This window comes from Monomorium pharaonis, unplaced genomic scaffold (genome assembly GCF_013373865.1).
Source record: "Monomorium pharaonis isolate MP-MQ-018 unplaced genomic scaffold, ASM1337386v2 scaffold_666, whole genome shotgun sequence".
Lineage (NCBI taxonomy): Eukaryota > Metazoa > Arthropoda > Insecta > Hymenoptera > Formicidae > Monomorium > Monomorium pharaonis.
Genome location: NW_023415985.1, coordinates 1 through 21533, shown reverse-complemented (window position 1 = coordinate 21533; position 21533 = coordinate 1). Strand labels below are relative to the sequence as shown.

The 21533-nt window shown below is 28.2% G+C and overlaps 2 protein-coding genes across 9 annotated transcripts; one reads left to right on the top strand and one right to left on the bottom strand.

Moving 5' to 3' along the window:
* On the top strand, positions 1-5212 carry LOC114254061. 5 transcript variants are annotated; one of them, XM_036295173.1, is made up of 4 exons: positions 18-75; positions 799-941; positions 1038-1194; positions 5014-5212. In XM_036295173.1, the coding sequence occupies exons 2-4, from the start codon at positions 806-808 to the stop codon at positions 5060-5062; spliced, it is 342 nt and encodes a 113-aa protein (XP_036151066.1). In that variant the 5' UTR covers positions 18-75; positions 799-805; the 3' UTR covers positions 5063-5212. The 5 variants fall into 5 exon arrangements, with proteins under 5 accessions (XP_036151065.1, XP_036151066.1, XP_036151067.1 ...); XM_036295174.1 differs by lacking the exon at positions 5014-5212 and adding an exon at positions 2043-2232; XM_036295175.1 differs by lacking the exon at positions 5014-5212 and adding an exon at positions 1447-1578.
* On the bottom strand, positions 2120-5053 carry LOC114254062. 4 transcript variants are annotated; one of them, XM_036295168.1, is made up of 3 exons: positions 5007-5053; positions 3138-3200; positions 2120-3051 (listed from the first exon to the last, which is right to left on the bottom strand). In XM_036295168.1, the coding sequence occupies exons 2-3, from the start codon at positions 3181-3183 to the stop codon at positions 2483-2485; spliced, it is 615 nt and encodes a 204-aa protein (XP_036151061.1). In that variant the 5' UTR covers positions 3184-3200; positions 5007-5053; the 3' UTR covers positions 2120-2482. The 4 variants fall into 4 exon arrangements, with proteins under 4 accessions (XP_036151061.1, XP_036151063.1, XP_036151062.1 ...); XM_036295170.1 differs by lacking the exon at positions 5007-5053 and adding an exon at positions 4951-4982; XM_036295169.1 differs by lacking the exon at positions 5007-5053 and adding an exon at positions 3667-3727.
* Positions 5213-21533: the final 16321 nt, after the last annotated feature.

Below are 21533 nucleotides of genomic sequence, written 5' to 3'. Positions count from 1 at the left end.
CAATGCTGTCCGGTATAGCCAAATCATCACGAGCAAGTTGCGAGTTTCGTGAGTTTGTAGCAGGTAACCTAAAAAGTACGACATAAATAATTTGATTATTACAATTAAAAATAATCTGTTTTTAATGTATGATAAGATTATTAACTTTAAAATAGTAATTATATGTAACACAATCATGTATTTTTAAAGTATTGTCTAAAGTAATATTAAAGATTATTTTATTTACAAATATTTATTTTGTCTATCAAGTTTCTATCATAACGGTATTATTTCAAAACCTAATATAATATTTTAATTAAACATTGATTCTCAATAAATGTTATTATTTATTATTAACTAACATATATATTAGAAAAGTCATCTTTTATTAAACGGATGGTGTTAACACTTTGAAACAAATGAGATAAATTATGTAAAATTACTAAATAAATCATTATTAATAATATTTTTTAGATTACAAGTAAAATAAAAATTTAAGTATAAATATTTTTCTTTCTTGTAACAACTGTTAATGATAAGTTGATGGTGTTATCATTATTTTAAAAAATCATATATCTTTATGTATAAATATTATACATGAATATTTTACTAATGTGAAACTAATAATAATGTTTACAATAAATTTTTTTAATTTGTAATACAAGTGCATAGTAAATTAAGATATACTATAAACACAATAAAAAAATTTTTGTTTGTGCACTTTACTTAACGCTATATACAAATCTATTAACATTTATGAACAAAATGTTGGATTATTTTTTTCATACCTTATATTGTATTATTATTAAATATTTTCAGACAAGACATGGATATACAAGGAATGTGGGACTTATTTTTTGATCACCCATCAGATGATGATGATAATTTTCCGCATCAACGAGAATTTCACTTCAAGGTTCCAGATTTTTTTGAAAATATTGTATCGGCATATTCTTTAACAGGTAAAGACTTTGTTCTAATACAATTTATTGTTTTAATTTTGTACAGGTATTTTTGTATTATATTAAATGTAATAAACTTCATTATTGTTTAAATAGATTTCAAATCACATTTTCGACTAGAAAAAGCTACATATGAAAGATTGGTACAAAGTCTTGGAGGACGTCTTCGCCGTGACCGGGGTGCTGAGAAAATGTCTCCCGATAAACAAATAGCTATTACCTTATGGATCCTTGGAAACCAAGAAGTTTACAGGTTAGTATGTTTTTTACATGTTAATATGTTAATATGTTTTAAATTAAAAACTTATCTAAGTGCATTCTAACCGCAAAGGTTACCATTCATTAGTATTACAAGGAATTTGCGATTATAAGTTAAGATTTATAGATGTTTTTACGGGAATATGCGGTAGTGTACATGACGCAAGAGTTTGGCGTTTAAGCGATATTAAGGAATTGATAACACAAGATGAAAATAGATACTTTCAAAATCAATATCATCTTTTAGCTGATTCAGCATATCTTTTGTCAAAATATATGTTAACTCCTTATCGAGATAACGGTCATTTAAACCGTTTACAAAGAAACTTTAACACAAAATTGTCAAAAACACGTGTAGTTATTGAACGTGCATTTGGAATGTTAAAAGGAAGATTTAGAAAATTACGATATGTTTATATGTACAATACGGAGATGATACCCTTAATTATAATTGCGTGTTGTATCTTACATAACATATGTATAGAAAATGAAGATGAACCTATGGAATGTGATCCAATAGAAATGGAAATTAATAACAAAAATCCATTTATAAATGGAGCAGAAAAAAGAAATTTTATTTCTCAGTTATTGTAAATTTTTGTAATAAAATATGTAATTGTATATAATTTTTAATTACATGTATATCTTAGATTTCTCAAATTTTTTAGTATATTTTTATTTTTGGGAAGTATAATCTCTTTTTTCATGTTTTTATACACACACTCATACACTTGTATTTGTTATATAATAATTATTATAATTAATTGTTTGAAATAACTAAAATAATAATAAAACAATATTTACATAAATCAAACTTTAATACTATAATGATCTATTTCTTAGGAAATCCTAATTTTTTATGTAACTAAAAAAAGGAATAAGGCAGATGATATATCTATATCAATCAGAAACACAATCGATCACATTTAATAAATTTATTACATATAACTTTAAAATAAAAACACTATATATTTGTAACATATATCTTTATCTTATAATGCACACATCTGAATAAAAACTTTTAAGTAATGAATAACTAAGCGTATTTAATTTACTACAACATAAACATTTATGTTATAATTATTACACAAAATAAGGAACATTTGGTTACATATAAAAAAATAAATAAACATAATATTAAAATAAGATATCACATATCATTTTGTACCTTGTACATATCACTTTAATATTATATTTAATGTAATAAAAAAGAAATTATTTTATATTAATATTTAAAATATAACGAGCTTAGTAAACTTAATTTGTGTTTTAAAAATTTCTATCTACTTCTTTAAATACTTTTCTAGTAAAGATAAAAAACGTTTTCTTTGGTTATAATTTTCTCGGTGATGTTTCTCTTTTTGTTCTAGTAATTCTGTAATCCAGGTAGGTTTTTTAGGTATTCTTCTTTTTATCGGTCGATTTTTTAAAATATTAGTTGCTTCTAAATTTTCTTCATTTTCTTCATTTTCTTCGTGTTCAGTACTCAAATTCATGTTTTTAGACGTATTTACATTTACTCTAAAACCACGTGTACTAAATGCTATGGACAAAGGTGTAATTTCTGGATTTTTTCTTAATATATCATCAATAATATTAAAATATTCCCAGGTTTCTTTTGCTGCGCCAGTGCGATTATTTGCATCTTTTAAGGTTTTATATTTTTTCTTCATACCAGTCCATTTGATTGAATAGTTTTCTGCAGTCAAATTATAACCGTGAATATTAATAACTGCAGCAATAGTTTTCCAAACTTGCTTATTTAATGGACTAGTAGACGATTCTGTATAGGCAGTTATTTCTGCTAGCAGCAATTTTACCATATTATCAGTCCACTGAACTCTGTAATTTTCTGAAATTACAAAAATTAGTTACTATTTAAACAAATTGTAATAATCGACTTATATAATTATCTTTATTAAATAATCCTGTACATACCAACATTATTCACTTCTCTCATTGAACTTAATTTATCTGTAGCCATTTCTCAATGAAGCAGATCTGTAAAAATCAGATTTTTCAAAATGTAGATTTTATAGTTACAAAAATAGAAATCTAACCAATTTAAACTAATAAAAATTTAACAAAATTCAACAAAGTATGATATAAAATTGACAGCACAAGTCAAAATCTGTTCTTTTATGACTGCTTATGTTTATAAATACGTTTAAATAAAATAACATTTATAACATTAATAAAACATTTATTAAGAATCAATGTCTAATTAAAATTTTATATTAGGTTTTGAAATAATATCGTTATAATAGAAACTTGATAGACAAATTAATAAATAAAATATTTGTAAATAAAATAATCTCTTTAATATTACTTTTGGCAATACTTTAAAAATACATGATTGTGTTATATAATTACTATTTTAATGAAGTTAATAATCTTACCATACATTAAAAACAGATTATTTTTAATTGTAATAATCAAATTATTTATGTCGTACTTTTTAGGTTACCTGCTATAAACTCACGGAACTCGCAACTCGCAACTTGCTCGTGATAATTTGGCTATACCGGACAGCATTGAGTTGTCATGAATCATGATGATAGTAGATGGTTGTGCTTATCGTATATTTCGGTCCTAGAGAAAATTACTCAGATAGCCATTATCGTAAACACCCCAAGGATAAACTGATGCTGATAGCGCTAATAGCGTCTCCCCAAACGCACCCGTAGTAGTCATAAATGTTTTACAACGGATCAATCTACAATAGAGTAAAGATACGTTGTAAACTTGATTACAGCAACCGATCAGAGTGCAGTAAATTATGGCGGTGTGCGGCATGATGACGTGACACTGGGTGTTTACGATAATGGGTATCCGAGTAATTTTCTCTAGGACCGAAATATATGATAAGCACAACCATCTACTATCATCATGATTCGTGACAACTCAATGCTGTCCGGTATAGCCAAATCATCACGAGCAAGTTGCGAGTTTCGTGAGTTTGTAGCAGGTAACCTAAAAAGTACGACATAAATAATTTGATTATTACAATTAAAAATAATCTGTTTTTAATGTATGATAAGATTATTAACTTTAAAATAGTAATTATATGTAACACAATCATGTATTTTTAAAGTATTGTCTAAAGTAATATTAAAGATTATTTTATTTACAAATATTTATTTTGTCTATCAAGTTTCTATCATAACGGTATTATTTCAAAACCTAATATAATATTTTAATTAAACATTGATTCTCAATAAATGTTATTATTTATTATTAACTAACATATATATTAGAAAAGTCATCTTTTATTAAACGGATGGTGTTAACACTTTGAAACAAATGAGATAAATTATGTAAAATTACTAAATAAATCATTATTAATAATATTTTTTAGATTACAAGTAAAATAAAAATTTAAGTATAAATATTTTTCTTTCTTGTAACAACTGTTAATGATAAGTTGCATGGTTTTATCATTATTTTAAAAAATCATATATCTTTATGTATAAATATTATGCATGAATATTTCACTAATGTGAAACTAATAATAATGTTTACAATAAATTTTTTTAATTTGTAATACAAGTGCATAGTAAATTAAGATATACTGTAAACAGATATACGTTAGATATGCGTTAGATATACGTTATAATAGAAACTTGATAGACAAATTAATAAATAAAATATTTGTAAATAAAATAATCTCTTTAATATTACTTTAGACAATACTTTAAAAATACATGATTGTGTTATATAATTACTATTTTAATGAAGTTAATAATCTTACCATACATTAAAAACAGATTATTTTTAATTGTAATAATCAAATTATTTATGTCGTACTTTTTAGGTTACCTGCTACAAACTCACGGAACTCGCAACTCGCAACTTGCTCGTGATGATTTGGCTATACCGGACAGCATTGAGTTGTCACGAATCATGATGATAGTAGATGGTTGTGCTTATCATATATTTCGGTCCTAGAGAAAATTACTCAGATAGCCATTATTGTAAACACCCACTTTGAGTATATATACATGAAGGAGGATTTTGCTATGGTTTTATGTAGACCGAAAGTGTGTCCAAGATCTGTGCGAGAGAGAAAGGTATATCATGATACTCGCTTTCTCTGCGCATGCGTTAATATCATTATCTGCACCGCAGTTTCAACACTTCTTGTGCACTTTTGTACTTAATTACGAATTGTATGTGTGTGTGAAACATACAATGCCAGCCATTGTACATATAGGCCGGAATTCATAGTCGAATCTTATTCAAGTTCCAGCTCAAGCACGATCTTGAGACGTCAATGCTGTTATTTCATTGGTTAAGTAAGTCTCAAGTCGGCTCGAAGCTAGACGTACTTAAGACAATGCTTGAGCTTAAGATCGGTCTATGGCCGGTATTCATAGTCAAATCTTATTTCAAGATCGTCTCAAGCAATGTCTTAAGATGCTAATACGGCTCTGTGATTGGTTGATGGCATCTTAAGACAGTACTTAAGATGATCTTAAATATAAGACCCGACTATGAATACCGGCCTATAAATCCCGTCCATAGCGTTTGACGCATGCGCAGAGAGAGAGCAAGTATCATAATATATACCTTTCTTTCTCGCACAGATCTTGGACACACTTTCAGTGCTGGCATTCCTCCTCCATGTATACAGGGTGTAATGTAATCGGAAGCCATCCCGTAATTGAAAGATAGACGGGATCGAGATGAACATAAAAGTCCAATATTGTCTTGGGTTAGGTCTATCAATAATCGAGATATAAATTTTTCAAATTGTACGAATGAGAGCGCGCCGTGTGAAGAGCCGAGACGCTCGAGCTGTAGCGCGGCCCACTGTGTCGAGCATTGGCTGCCGGCGGCGGGGGGAAGAAGGAGAAGCGGTGCCGCTGTCTGTGCTTCGCCGCCCTCGCGTCTCACTGCACCGCGCCAATACTCGTGGCAATGGCAGCTATGCACATTCGCGATTACTTGACAAATTAGGACAGTTAGCAAAGATATGACAAATTAAAACCGTAATAAACTGCTGTGATTAAGAAAGTCGAAAGAGCGAAAGCGATAGATACTTATGGAATCTACAAATAATCTAATTTCTATCGTAATTGTAAATAAGTAAATTAATAAAAGTTTTTCGTACATTCACGAAAGATTCTTTCTTTTCCTTAAATATCTTGTATCATGCCTGATCTAACGATTTCGTGATTAAATTATACGATACGATCGTAATTATACTTGGAGATGTTAATGTCACCAGTATGGTTAACAACAAAGCGTTTTCTTTCGTTATTATACAATAGAGAACTTAAGTTTACGAAATATTCCAACAGAACTATTAAACACGATGTCTCCGTAGATATTTTGTCATATTCCAACGAGAAAATATACTTTCCTAACAGGAAACGAGAGAACGATAGACAATGATATCACTTCTTGAAATTCTTTTTTTTTTTATTCAGACAAGTAATGGATTACGAAAGAGAAACCAATTAGATTTTTGTATTTTTCTTGATATCTATTCTGAATCAATCAGTAAAAATCTGTCGTAATTAATAATGTAATTAAAGATAAAAGAAATTCCGAGTTCCCTATCGTTATGAAAGAAAAACTCATCGTTATATTAATAACATTTGATATTGAACATCTCTAAGCATAATTATCGTAGAAAGCATAATCTATTGTGAAATCGTTACATCAAGAGATATTTTTCTATCGTGTTATGAACAATGAGTGTAACATATTATATGGATATATCGCGCATTTTATAATTTTCTAATTAAATATTTACGAAATGAGAATGTATGAAGAATCAATCGTAGATATTAATTGTGATAAACCTTTGTTAATTTAACATTCCATGGAAAAAAAACAATAAGAAACGATGAGAGAATTTGATGCGGCAAATATTATAATACACTTATAAAAGAAAATTATCACTTTAAGAATCAATTGTAAATTTATGTTAATTTTTTATTAATGTTTTCATCAAGGATTTAACAGTACGACACAATTCGATAAGAAACAAAGTTAGAATTGTATGATACTGTAAATAAGATATTTAAGAAAAAGAAAGAATCTTTCGTGAATGTACGAAAAACTTTTATTAATTTACTTATTCACAATTACGATAGAAATTAGATTATTTGTAGATTCCATAAGTATCTATCGCTTTCGCTCTTTCGACTTTCTTAATCACAGCAGTTTATTACGGTTTTAATTTGTCATATCTTTGCTAACTGTCCTAATTTGTCAAGTAATCGCGAATGTGCATAGCTGCCATTGCCACGAGTATTGGCGCGGTGCAGTGAGACGCGAGGGCGGCGAAGCACAGGCAGCGGCACCGCTTCTCCTTCTTCCCCCGCCGCCGGCAGCCAATGCTCGACACAGTGGGCCGCGCTACAGCTCGAGCGTCTCGGCTCTTCACACGACGCGCTCTCATTCGTACAATTTGAAAAATTTATATCTCGATTATTGATAGACCTAACCCAAGACAATATTGGACTTTTATGTTCATCTCGATCCCGTCTATCTTTCCATTACGGGATGGCTTCCGATTACATTACACCCTGTATAATATATAAAAGAATTATATAAAAGACTTTTAAATATTATAACGTATTCTTCATGGCATGTAACATTCCCACTTTTAAACATTTATTAAAATGTAAAATAAAATTAATTCTTATAATAATCCTCTTTCTTTAAAATTTACTAAAATTCTCATGTATTTATTTATTAAAAAAAGAAACGATTTAGTAAAATTTTATTTTATAATTTTAGACGTCTTATTAAAAAAATTAAAGTAGTAAACTATAATACTTGCTTTTTCATATATTAATATTGCGTATAAAATCTTTTTAACTCAATCTTACTCAGTCTTATTAATTTCATCTAACAATTAAACCTTGACAAGTTTAAGATCACAATTGTTGCAATATATTACATGAACAATCTTATTTTTTTACTTACAAAGATGTAATAAACATGTTAGATGTAACAAACAAGACTTAAATATAATAAACTCAAAATTTTTTATAATTAATTTAAATAAGCGCATCTTAGCTTTATTAATTTTGTCGATGTTTGTAGGAATGTACGTCTATTTTCCGACGTTGCCAAACGTAAATCAGTGCAATGGAAAGCGTATACGTTTTCCTCTGCGAATACTACACTTTTATATTCAAGAATACCATGTCAGAAACGTATGCGCAATTTCACCGTTCGCAACGTGCGTATACGTAAAGTTGCGTACAGTTTCAAGAATAGGGGCCCTGGACTCGGGGAGAGAGATCCTACCTACGAAGATTTCTATTGGCCGGCTCGCACGATAGGTTCTGCAGTTCAGCCGCAAGAGGTCTCTATCGTCTAGTTGTGAACGCGGGTTAAGACGTGGTCTGTTCTTTCTAGCTGCACTGTTGCACTGGTGCAATAAGTTAGAATGAGAAAAAATATATTTGTCTTACTTTAACTTATTGCACCAGTGCAACAGTGCAGCTAGAAAGAACAGACCAATGGTTACAGGCTTTAGTGTACACTTTTTGAACTAGTGCAGCCAGTGCAGAAATAAAAAACAGATCTAAGAACAAACCTATGTATGTCACAGTATACTATACAGTAGGGACACAAAGGGTGCGTTCGGGGAGACACTATTAACGCTACAAACGCTAACGCTATCTGAACTGTTCGTGGAGCCAATAGCGCGGTAGTGATAGCGAGTTCCGTGAACAGCTATAGCGTAGCAAACACTGTTGGGCAGTTGATTAGCCACTGCCAGCAATATTAACAAAATGTTTATATATATATTAATAATTATTTATGTTAACTATGTTACTTAGTATATTTATTATTATTTTTCTTTATATATATATGATACTTATTTGTTTATATTTATTTATATTCAATATTTTAATAATTATAAAATGATTATTAAACAATTAAATTTTCAATAGAAATTGAAATTATTGAAGTTCACAAAATAAAAATTATTAAAGTTATTTACGATTTTATTAAATAAATTTTTTAATTTTTAAATAAATTAAATAATAATTAATAAGTCCTATATATTACTCTTTAATTAAAATTATTTTATATGTAATAAAATAAAATAATTTAAACAATTTCCTATAAATTCTTATTTTGTTCCATTTTTCTATCTCAATTCAAAATCAAATTAATTAATTATTAATTTATATTTATTTTACATAATATTATATGTTTGATGCTTATGCCTAATATAATTTTTTAATGTAAATTTATGTTTTTTTGCACTATGTCGTATATTGTCGCTCTTGAATTGCATTAATTATTTAAACTAAAATTTTAAAATAATATATGATTACGTTATCAATTTAATTGATAATAATGATACTTAAGTCGTTTACATATTTGCAATTGGTACAGAAAAGGATTGCATTTTAAGACAAACAGTACATGCAGTGTAATGAATCAAAATAGTATATATTATTATACAGGGTGTCCCAGAATGAATAATTTTTATTTTATAGAATGAAAGAGAATAAAATTTTAAACTAAATGTTCCTTTAAAAATTTTGGCTTAGACTATTATTTACTAAATTATTAATAAATAAAGTTGATCAATCAAACGGCGCGCGGCCGGCATACGCAGCAGCGTAGCGTGCCATGTGGCTCCACGGGCTCTCCACGCGCTTATTACACATTCTCTTACTTAAAACTTTATTTTTATTTTTTATATTAATGAATAAATAAATAAATTTAAATTAATAAATAAATAGAAAAATAAATAAGTAAACTAATAAGTAAATAGATAAAAATAAATAAAATTAGAAATTGTTTCAATAATTTATTATTTTTTATTTTTAGTTGTTAATTATTTATTTGTGTACTTGTATTTATTTAATTATTTAAAATATTTATTTGATTTAATTACTTAATTCTCATAGTTGATTTGGCAGCGATAGACAAAATTAACTACGGAGAGTGTGTTATACAAAGGTATAAAAAAAATTGTTGATAAAAAGTATTAAAATAAATTGTTAGTAAACAATTTGTTTAAACATTTTTTAAAGAATTATTTCAGCATGTGTTTTTTTTAATTATTAGAGTGATTTTTTTGTAGCAAAGGAGCTATCAATTTTTACTTAAAAACAGTTTTAAAAAGAATGTTTAAACAATTTCTTAAATAATTTCTTAATATCGATATGCATCATGCGTTCCTTATGCAATTTTTCCCGTAGAATTCGGTGCTATTATTTTAAATTCAATTAATAAAAATAATTCGTATTCTACCATTTTTTATTTTTTTCTTATTATTTGAAAACATTTTTTAAAGAGGAGAGGAAGGAGTAAAATAAATTAAAATTTTTTTTATTTAAAAGTAAAACATTTTTACGTAAATTGCGGCTAAGATTTGTTCCACGTTTTAGGTTTTTGTGGCCCTAAAAACACATGCTGAAATAATTCTTTAAAAAATTGTTTAAACAAATTGTTTACTAACAATTTATTTTAATACTTTTTATCAACAATTTTTTTTATACCTTTGTATAACACACTCTCTGTAGTTAATTTTGTCTATCGTTGTTAAGTCAACTATGAGAATTAAGTAATTGAATCAAATAAATAGTTTAAATAATTAAATAAATACAAGTACATAAATAAATAATTAACAACTAAAAATAAAAAATAATAAGGAATTGAAATAATTTCTAATTTAATTTATTTTTATTTATTTACTTATTAGTTTACTTAGTTATTATTTCTTTATTTATTTATTAATTTAAGTTTATTTATTTAATTATTCATTAATATAAAAAATAAAAATAAAGCTTTAAGTAACGGAATGTGTAATAATAAGCGCGTGGAGAGCCCGTAGAGCCACATGGCACGCTGCTGCGTATGCCGGCCGCGCGCCGTCTGATTGATCAACTTTATTTATTAATAATTCAGTAAATAATAGTCTAGCCAAAATTTTTAAAGAAACTTTTAGTTTAAAATTTTATTTTCTTTCACTCTGTAAAATAAAAATTATTCATTCTGGGACACCCTGTATACATATTTTGATGAAAAATAATATTAAACTCAAAGATCCAGTCTTGATCATCTTGATAGAAATATATTAATGAAATATTTCACAGAAACTTTTTATTTGATCCCTTTTATTATTTATTAAGATTTATTAAAATGCATTAAAATTTATTAAAATTTATTAAAAATTAATATTTTAACATTTATTAAAATTTATAAAATTTATTTATATAATAAATAACAATGTAATAAAATAAATTTTATGAATTTTAAGAAATTTTAACAAATTTAAATGAGTATATATTAAGGAATTTTCAATAGCTTTTAAATAAATTAATAAATTTTAATGGAAACAGATCTCCTCTCTCTCTCTCTCTCTACTTCTCTCCGCCTCTCTCTTAAGTGAAGAAGAATTTTTAATTAAATATTTTCATTAAGGACATATAAACAATTTCGTATTTTCTTCTTTCAAGATCACGCATAAAGTTAGTCTCTAACCTTTAAAAGAGAGATAGCCACTTGGATGTTGAAACGAACAATGGTGGGATTGACCAAACGCTATCCATGCATTACCTCTGAAGCAGTAGCATGGATAGCGTGCGTTTATGACGGTCAACCCTACAGACAGTGAGCGTCATCATAATTTTTATAAGGCACTAGTCAGCTGTCTCCGGCGAACAGCGGGAGTGCTGAACGTAGCGCTAATGTGGAGCTCCCTAACGCAACCCGAAGTGGTTGGCATCTTTGATCTTTTTGCAGCCGACTTTTTAAGCGCATAGCCCTAGTTTACAATCGAGCACTTGATACTGCCGTATCAAGTTAGTGAATTTAAGCTAATCAGGTCAATGATTAAACACATTCCTAGTTATTTACTATTTGATACGCGTACCAAGTGGTCGGTGTAAACTAGAGTATAGACCTTATAGATATGGTGTGAAAAAAATCCGGGAAATTTAAATGTCATGAGGTTATATCAATTGTAGAAAGAATATTTTTGGTTATAATATAAATTAAAATTGTAAAATATATTCTCTTAGAAATATTTATTAGATAAAATATTAAAATATAACATTTTAAACAAAACTTCAAATAAAATATTAAAATAATACATTAAAAAACATATTTTATAACATCTATACTTATATGTTACTGGCCGGAAAAAATACTGTTTTTGTTAATGTATGCCTCACGAATGTTTTGTACTCATCTAATGTACTTTGTTTGCCAAAATAACATAATTTAACTCTAAAAAAAGTGCTTAATATTAACTTAATTATCAAATATTTATGATTTTCCATGAGATCCATATCTTTAACCATGAGACTCGAAATTAATAAATATTTTTGGCATAGTGATATATCTTAAAGAAAGTATAATCATTTTTTGCATTATATTTTTAAGGTTTTAATTCATTTTGTAACCTAAATAAATTAAATATCTTTTCCGCAGCTATAATAATTGATAACGTATCGACTCTCGGGTACCGCAAAAAGCCAAAACTTTTTCTTTTATAAATAAGGACGGTACTTCTTCACATTCATTTAGTAATTGACTACAAGTATTGCATTTAATTTTTTGTACAATTTGTTTTTCAACGAAACCTGCAACGTATTCGGCTGTGTGCGCAGATACAGAATTTATTACATGCAAGGGTATGTCGTCTATGTCATATCCTATATCAATTTTATTTGTTTCCGTATTTATTTCGTCCAGTGGATTTAATAATTTTTTTCTGGATGAAACTGTTAAAATGGATGTATCATCAAGAGCTATACAATGTGCCATAGCCCATGAGTAATTTCGTTATGATGTAGAAGTCTTTTAAATGATGCCGAAAATTGAACGCAGTTCGGATTATTATTAAACCCCCCCATAGCCCTGAAACAGGAAAATAATATTTCTAAGTGATCTTGTGATAGTTTGTAGGATAATATATAACGTAAATAGCCTGTTTCAATATAGTCACAGTACAAATTCTTTAAATTTGTCATGTCAATAATAAATCCAAGAAATCCATTTTCGATTTTGTTTCAGTTATTGGTTTTCCTAATATTTCCATCTTTATTGACGAAAAATAGTCAATCAAATCTTGAAAAAATTGCAATATGCTCTTAGCGGTATCTGGAGAAAGTGGTTTTTTGTAGCTATTTGCAAAAATACTTCTTGAATTGAGACAATCAAAAGTATTATTAACCATCCCACAAAATTTAGCTGTCGCTGCACATTTTGCAAATTCCGGAACTCCATCTTCTAAAAGTTGTTCAAATGCGCAAGCACAACTATCACTTAACGTTTGTGCAGCCAATTTCACGTTCATTTTATTTTTGAACCACTCTACATGTTTCCGATTTAACTTATTTGCTAAATGGCATAAGTTCTCTTTTTGAATTCTTACCAGTCTTTCAAAAAATTCCATTTGATGGCATTTCCATCTCTATCAAAAAGAATTTTTTTAGATGCTAGAGCATTGCGAATTAGTTTTAGCATGTGCGCTGCATCTAAGAAAATGTATACATTTTATTTATGAACAGGGTGTTTTAAAATATGGTTTTTCTTTTATATACATCTGCATCGAGTTGCGAGCACATCGCTATATTTGCTGGAAGCCCATCGAAAGTTAAAGCCACAACGCGCACTTTGGAATCAGATATAAATTCCAAAACTTTTTAGTAATTTCGGCGAGTTCTTTTGTCGTAAGATTAGCCACAAAAAAATATGCAACTGGAATCTTCCACCGCTGATTGATTCCAGTTAACAAGTAAACTAATGCTTCTTTTGCCAGTGGCAAATTTTCCGGATCTTCAATAACAGTTCCGTAATCAACATGTCCAATAAAACGTTTCTGTGAATGATTCCACTCTACTTGAGTTCGTAAAGCCATTTCATCATCCATACTTAAACATGCAAATAATTCTTTGTCAGGTGTTGCTTCAACATTTTCTTTCAAAATATCAATTGCATCTTGAGAGAATCCTGGAGATCCATTGGTGTTACTGTACCAGGAGCGTATTGTTGATGGAGCTGGTAGCCGGTTTTTAAATACTTTGCGAACATAATTGTACGCTTTGGGGCTATAAAAATTCAATGTTAGCGCAAATGATCGTAGCTGCGTTGAATATTTTCCATTTACTTTTCCTGTTTCTATCTGCTGTATTATATTTTCGTCAGTAATGGACTGAAATAATAATAAAAATATGGATAATAAATATACGGATCCGTATTCAGAACGTACTTACAAAAATACCGTTAGCACATCGTTATCCAATAAAAGAATTTTTATAAAAAAGCATTCTTTTATTAAATAACAATGCGTTAACATCTTTGTTCTAAATACGAACCTATTGTATATAATATTTAATAAATACATAATCAAAACATTAAATATTTTATTTTATATATATTTTATTATATTATTATAATAATAATACTTTTATATTTAATAATTATTATATAATAAAGTATTTATCAGTAGCAAAAAAAAGTTACAAAAATTATAAGATCTAGTCTGTAACATTTAACGCATATATTAAAAGTTATAAAACACCTGCTAATCAACAATTGTATACGTATGTACAAATGCTGTATATAAATATAATGTATATAATACATTGTATTACAAATTATGTATATCTAATATAATATATATAATAATACAAAAAAGGATTCAATAATACCATTTTTTAATTACTAAATTAATATTTAGTTCTGGACATTTTCAATGGGTGCATTCGGTAAAGCAAATCTGGAGGCTATATCAACACAATCTGTCTTTGTTATTTACTGAAATTGAACAAAGATAGAATGAGATAGAGACAGCACTCCGACGTTCAGATTTGCTTTGCCAAACTCACTTTATAATAATTCTTATCTTTTCTAGTACCTGCAAGACATTACAAGATTCTGAAGATAATAAACATTTCTGTTGCAATTCTGTAAGTACAGCAGAAATATTTTTGATTTTTCTTTTCTGACGACGCGTTTGACAACACAACCGTTTAATTGTCTTAGTCTTTTCCTCACATGCTCGTTTTAATATACGAATGGATTTAATCATTGTTCTCGGGCTCATATCTGTAATCTTATTGTCTAATATGTCTCCAAGATACCGCATTCTTTTTTTGGAGTTGTGACTATTTGATCAATTGGAATTTCTTCTGCTTCTTGTCGGTTAGCGATTATTTCAGCATTTGTTGGGTTTGCTGCTTCTTCATAATCCATTGATTCAGGATTCAAGAACAGGCGGTTGCATATTCTCACCGTAAGCAACGCATTATTGCCTGAGCGATTCCGAAGTCTTCGATTGACTGGCAAAGTCTAATTGTGTCACTGTAAAAATAAAATTTAATATCATCATTCATACATTAAATGCCCAGCTAGCTAGGCCTGTTAAAATCACATATCGTGAAAGCTTTACATCAAGGATTGTTTTAATTTTGACAACAATTTTATGACAAGTAATTGTCTGTTGCTTTGTTTTCTAAAAGTTTCGAGCAAATTTACGGCAAAAGTTTTCATCACACGATGCTGCAAATAACAGAGAAAGACTTGTACATAAATATTACGTAGAGAAATTACAAGATTTGCTCCGACATGATAAAATGCAAATTTAAACAAATAACAGAGCAAACCTTGCTACACGACACGACAATAAATTTATGGCAGGAACAGGAAATCTTGTTAAGCACAGAATAACAGCAAATTAGTAGCAAGAACAAAATAAAACTTGCCGAACACACTTTTGCAACAAAATTGCGACAAGGTGTGTCCGTAAACAGCTTTGTTTTTGCTGGCAAGGCTTGTCGCAAATAGTATGACGCACATTTTATGCAAATAACAGGGTTGGATTATCGTGGTTTTAAACTTTATTTCTGGGACTTTACTATCTATCTCGAGATGGGCGCATTTCTCGTGAAAAAGATTTACCTACTGGATTAATAAAAGGGGCTCGTCGAGAACAGAGAACCAAGTACGATTGCACCATTCACATATGATATTAGACTAATCAGTCCAATATTTCATTTTTGTTGATCTTAATTTCGACAAGATTTGTCCTGTTTTTGCCACAAATTTGCTATCATATTGTGCATGGCAAGGTTTGCCTTGTTTTTGCCACAAATTTGCTATCATGCTATGTACAGCAAGGTTTGCTCTATTCTTGCCACAAATTTGCTATCATATTGTGTACAGCAAGGTTTGCCTTGTTCTTTTTGCAAATTTGTTGTTATGCTTTACTAGCAAATTTTACCCTGTTATTGCATAAAATATGCGTCATATTATTACAACAAGCCTTGCCAGCAAAAGCTAAGCTTAATGCGGACACACCTTGTTGTAATTTTGCTGGAAAGGTTGCTCGAGTTTGCGGCAAACTTCGCGCAAAGTTTGCGTCATTTTGCTAGCTGGGTGATGACTTTCATAATAAAATTTAATATATATAATTATTACATTTACCTCTTTTTTGTTGCATTGGAAATATTGATGGTACTGAGTTTGGTTTCAAACGAAAATGCCTGAAACCATGTTTTTCTATTTCTTCTGCTCTAAAATGCAGATTACAGATTTTGGCATATTTTGGTAAGGCATCGACATTCAGTTGCTGATTAATTTCTGCCAAGGCCTTAACCCATTGAGCACGCAGATTTGGATCACTTGGAAATCTGGATAATAAAACAAACACAACAGAATTTAATAGAATTTAAAAATCAATTAGTTTTAATGAATAGAAATTAAAATATCACTACAAGAAATTGTAAATAAATATATGTATTAAGTTAAATATTAACTTACCCATAAAATGACACAGGTTCTTGATTGAAATCCAATGATTGGATACGTTCTGGTTATGGGTCTAGTCACGTGTTTTAACACATATATAGCTGTATAATCATAGTATCAGTATTTTGGGAGGTTATTGAGATAAAATTTAGAAAAGTTATCATTATTTTATATTATATTATAAAATAAAAAATTATAATGGTTCGAAAATGTGTTATTTGTGGTTTATAACCGATTCTGCAAAAATAAGGTTTCGTTTCATTCGTAAGTATTAATCATACTGATTATTTAATTGTTTTTAGTATAAAGTAAATTAAATATATTAAAGATGCAACCTTAAAAATACATTAACAATTTCAGATTTCCAACCAACGAAATATACAAAAGAAATGACTAGATAAGTGTAATATGACACAAGTGAAGAAGCAAGATAAATTTGTTCATGTCATTTTAATAATTCTTTCTTTACTACACATGGATTGGTCGCAGAAGTTTAAAAAAAGATGCAATTCCAGAATTATTTCTGGGCAAAGAAAATAAATATTTAAAAGGTAATGTATAAATATTAAGATATTTATTTCTAAATATATATATTGTTTTTAAGAATTTAATAAAAAGTGTTCTTAAATAATTTTAATTTTTTTATTTTTAGAATACGAAAACATTCCTTGTCCTCTTCTAGTGTTCAATCTAATTTAGTATTTCTATCTAAACTTCATATGTAGACAATATAATAGAGGTTCAGGATGAAGTTCAAGATGAGATTTGAGAACAAATAAAATCTGGGTATTACTCTTTGCTTTCCAGTAAAGTAAAATATACTTATATTGTGTAAATTTTAAATTATTAAAAATTTTATTAATTTACATTTAGAATAATGCTTGTTTTTATTCTGTTATATACATTTTATATAGAAATTTATCATCTACGACAACCTCAATTACAACAGATATATCAACTTGTATCACACCTGTTTAAATGAAAGTACAAGTGAAATGAACAACGAATATGTAGTTACCATTAAAGTAATATTTTTTTAGTAATATTATATTCTAAAATTGTAAAAGTACTTGCATTATAAAATGCTCTTTTATTTTGTACAAAATCGATTTGTGTAACAAGACTTCGTGTTCTGCAAGATTAGGCGATTGTACAGAGGAATATTTTTCTACTCTACTCACTCCGTGCAAAAAATGTTTTGATTTAGCAGTAAGAAAATTATTTGAACACAAAAAACATTGGGATGCTTCCCGAAAACAATTACAAGATAAATCAAAAATATTGTCAATAGAAGCTTTAATACAGAACTTACAAGATAAACAATTAATATCAGAAAATGCAGCCCAGATCTTATTGGTACATATATCACGTACATTTAATATAAAAAATTTTATTAATAAATAGTAATTAATTTAAAATATGCATATTAATTTTACCAATAATTGTGTAAATAAATTTTCATATTATTTTATGTAATATATAAATTTACAATACTAACATTTTTTATCTATATTAATATATGAAATTAAATTAAATTGCTGCATCATATTTTAAGAATTTATAATGTATAAGCACGTAATTTAAACTATATAGAATTTTATGTAAAGTAATTTTATAAACAATAATGTTAGTTTGTAGCTTACATATTCAATTTACTCAATAGATGCAGTAATTGATTCGAGTTTTTTCTTTTTACGATAATTTCTTTATACATATTTATCTTTTTTACTTGTACATACAGACGACTGGATCTGATTCACTCGCTGAAATAATAAAAGACATTTATCAGGAGTTAAGAAAGCATCGTTCACTTCAGACTTGAAAAAATTTGCCGTGACGCTACATTTTTATTCGCAAGGGCTTATGCTTATGTTAGAAATCTTTTAATCAGTTTTTACCTAGCGAAAGAACAATAAAAAAATGGTATGAGACACTAATGGTAAGCCTGGATTTACACATGAATCCTTTAACTGCATTCGACAAAAAGTGCAAGAAGGAATTGTTATTATCAATGTTGTAATTGATAATAACGAATGGCAATTCGACAACACGTCCATTGGGATGGTCGTAACTATTCTGGTTTTGTTGACATGGGTTTTGATTTCACCAACGACCACGATGATTTGCATTAGCAAAAAATGCATTAGTGTTTCTTGCTGTTGCTTTAAATAGTCATTAAAAAATACCATTAAGGTATTTTTTGATTGATAGTTTAAATTCTTTGGAAAGATCTAATTTATTAAAATTTGCTTATCACTATTAATGATACAGCGTGTCATGTTATTCCATAACCTTTGATGGAGCATTTGTCAATAAAGCGATGTGTGCACATTTAGGTGCTGCTTTTGATTTTAATAGTCTTGTACTTTTTATCATCCTAAAACAGGAGAAGATGTTTTCATATTTTTAGACCCTTGTCACGCTATTAAATTAATACGAATACGTTTAGAGATAAAAAATTCTTTTAATGAACAGGAGAAAGTATAAATGGCAGTACATTTTCAGCTTTATAATAAAGAGAAAACGGAGGATTTAAAAGTAGCCACTAAATTAACAGGACGTCACATTAATTATCAAAATGAAAAAATAAATGTTCGTCTAACAGCACAACTTTTAAGTGACAGCGTTAGTAAACAGCGTTAATATATTGGCAGAGAAAAAATATGATGGTTTTAGTGGAGTTTCAGCTACAACTTGAATTTTGTTCTTTAATAAACCAAGCATTTGACATCCTAATTGTCGAAGTAAATTTCTAAAAAAAAATTACTTTAGTAACGATACACTTATTTAAAAAAAGATATTCTGGATTTGTTGGTGTCAAATTTAAAAACTTACCTTTTCTAAATTTAAACGACCATCTGGTAGACAAATCGTACACTCAACAGTCAAATCACTGGATTTATTGATCGTTATTTGTCTGAAATGCATTAAATTATATCAAATTTTGTATTCAAAAAGTATCTTCAATATTATTTAGCGTACAAATTATCACAGACCATATAGAGTCATTTTTTAGTGGCGCAATTAGAATGCCGTGGAGGATTTATAGGCAATCCTACTCTACATGTATTCAGGTTCGAAAGTGCTTATAAACAGTTGTTGATCATCACGAAATAGCAGCGCGGATTATGCTAATTGTGCAATATTGGATTCAAGTCGTCAGTATGAACGGTTTCGCTAGGCATACAAATAATACTAATATAATAGTACAAAACTAATTTGAGATATAAACTTTTAATTGATCACGATTATAGTTCTAATCTATTATTTCTACCTCGTCATTTTGTTGAAGATATAACTGAATCATGCCTGGATTCATTGTCAACAATTAAAAAAACAGATATCATGTAACAACAGGTGAACAATATTTAGGAAAAAATGACACATTTAAGTTATTGTTATTGATAAAAAATAACGGTAAATTAATTAGCCATCAAAGATGTCGTTTACAGTTGTGCATGTACATAAAAATTTTTGACAACAACAAAGTGATATTTTTAATCAATATGAAAATTGGTGATTGTTAACTAATTTTGTACAAACCTTGTATTATCATGGTATTTCTTACATGGATCCTCATATTCTTTCTCAAGATCCCATTTTATAAGCCTAGAAACAGTTAAGTAACAGAAGCATTACATAAATGTAAGGTTTCACTCATTTAAGCAACAAAATGTATGATAAAGAAAAAAACAGAGACAAAAATTGATGACAATTAATTCTATTTCAACACGATAAAAAATAATAAAATAATTAAATGATTTTATTTTCTATAACACACGTCCCTATTTATTAATTATTATAGATATTAAATATATTTTAAATAAATATATAAGCATTTTATATACAATTTAACTAGTTTTAATTAGTGCTTTTTATAAATATTTACAGTACTTTTAAATCTCAAATAAAAGAATTGCCTCGCGATTTCTTACCAATTTCTTAGTATATTTGGTTATAAATGTTCATAATGTAACGTGTTTTTATATATGGGTTGGCGCTACAATACCGATGTGATTTCCGGTACCTTTAGAGAAAAAGAAGTACTAAAAGTTCAGGTTCTCTCTTCGCTCTCGCTCTCTTTCTGGCCCACCACGTTTTCCAGACACAAACTTAGGCAATTGCCAGTCCATATTATAAGGTCTATGCTTTTACGTTGGTATATATACATGGCCAAATAGGCACTGGATGTTCCAAGGAACGTCCATTTTAAGTCGCAATTCAGGTCCGCATGTCATGGACATAAAATGGACATTCCTAGGATATCCATTATTGGCATTAAAACGGATGTTCTATTTCAGAACGTCCTATGCTCGATATCTGATTTCTGTCTCGCATTTGATCTTACTTTTATATAATCTATCTTCATCATTATTTTATTATGTAATCTAAAGAAAATTGTAACTTATATATATATATTATTTAGCAATATTTCAATTAACATTAATTTATAATAAGAATAATTATATTATTTTTAATTTTCAAAGTTTATTTAATTGTTTTACTCCTTAGTGTAATCTGAATATAATATGAATAATACGTATTATTTTTTAATTTATTTTAAGCATTTATTAATTCTTGATATTT

Bases quoted from the DNA above. Each gene is read 5' to 3' on its own strand.
- LOC114254061 (XM_036295172.1), top strand. From the start codon at position 806: ATGGATATACAAGGAATGTGGGACTTATTTTTTGATCACCCATCAGAT. The intron at 942-1,037 runs GTAAAGACTTTG...TTGTTTAAATAG, and splicing joins ATCGGCATATTCTTTAACAG to ATTTCAAATCACATTTTCGA.
- LOC114254062 (XM_036295168.1), bottom strand. From the start codon at position 3,183: ATGGCTACAGATAAATTAAGTTCAATGAGAGAAGTGAATAATGTTG. The intron at 3,052-3,137 runs GTATGTACAGGA...TTGTAATTTCAG, and splicing joins GAGAGAAGTGAATAATGTTG to AAAATTACAGAGTTCAGTGG.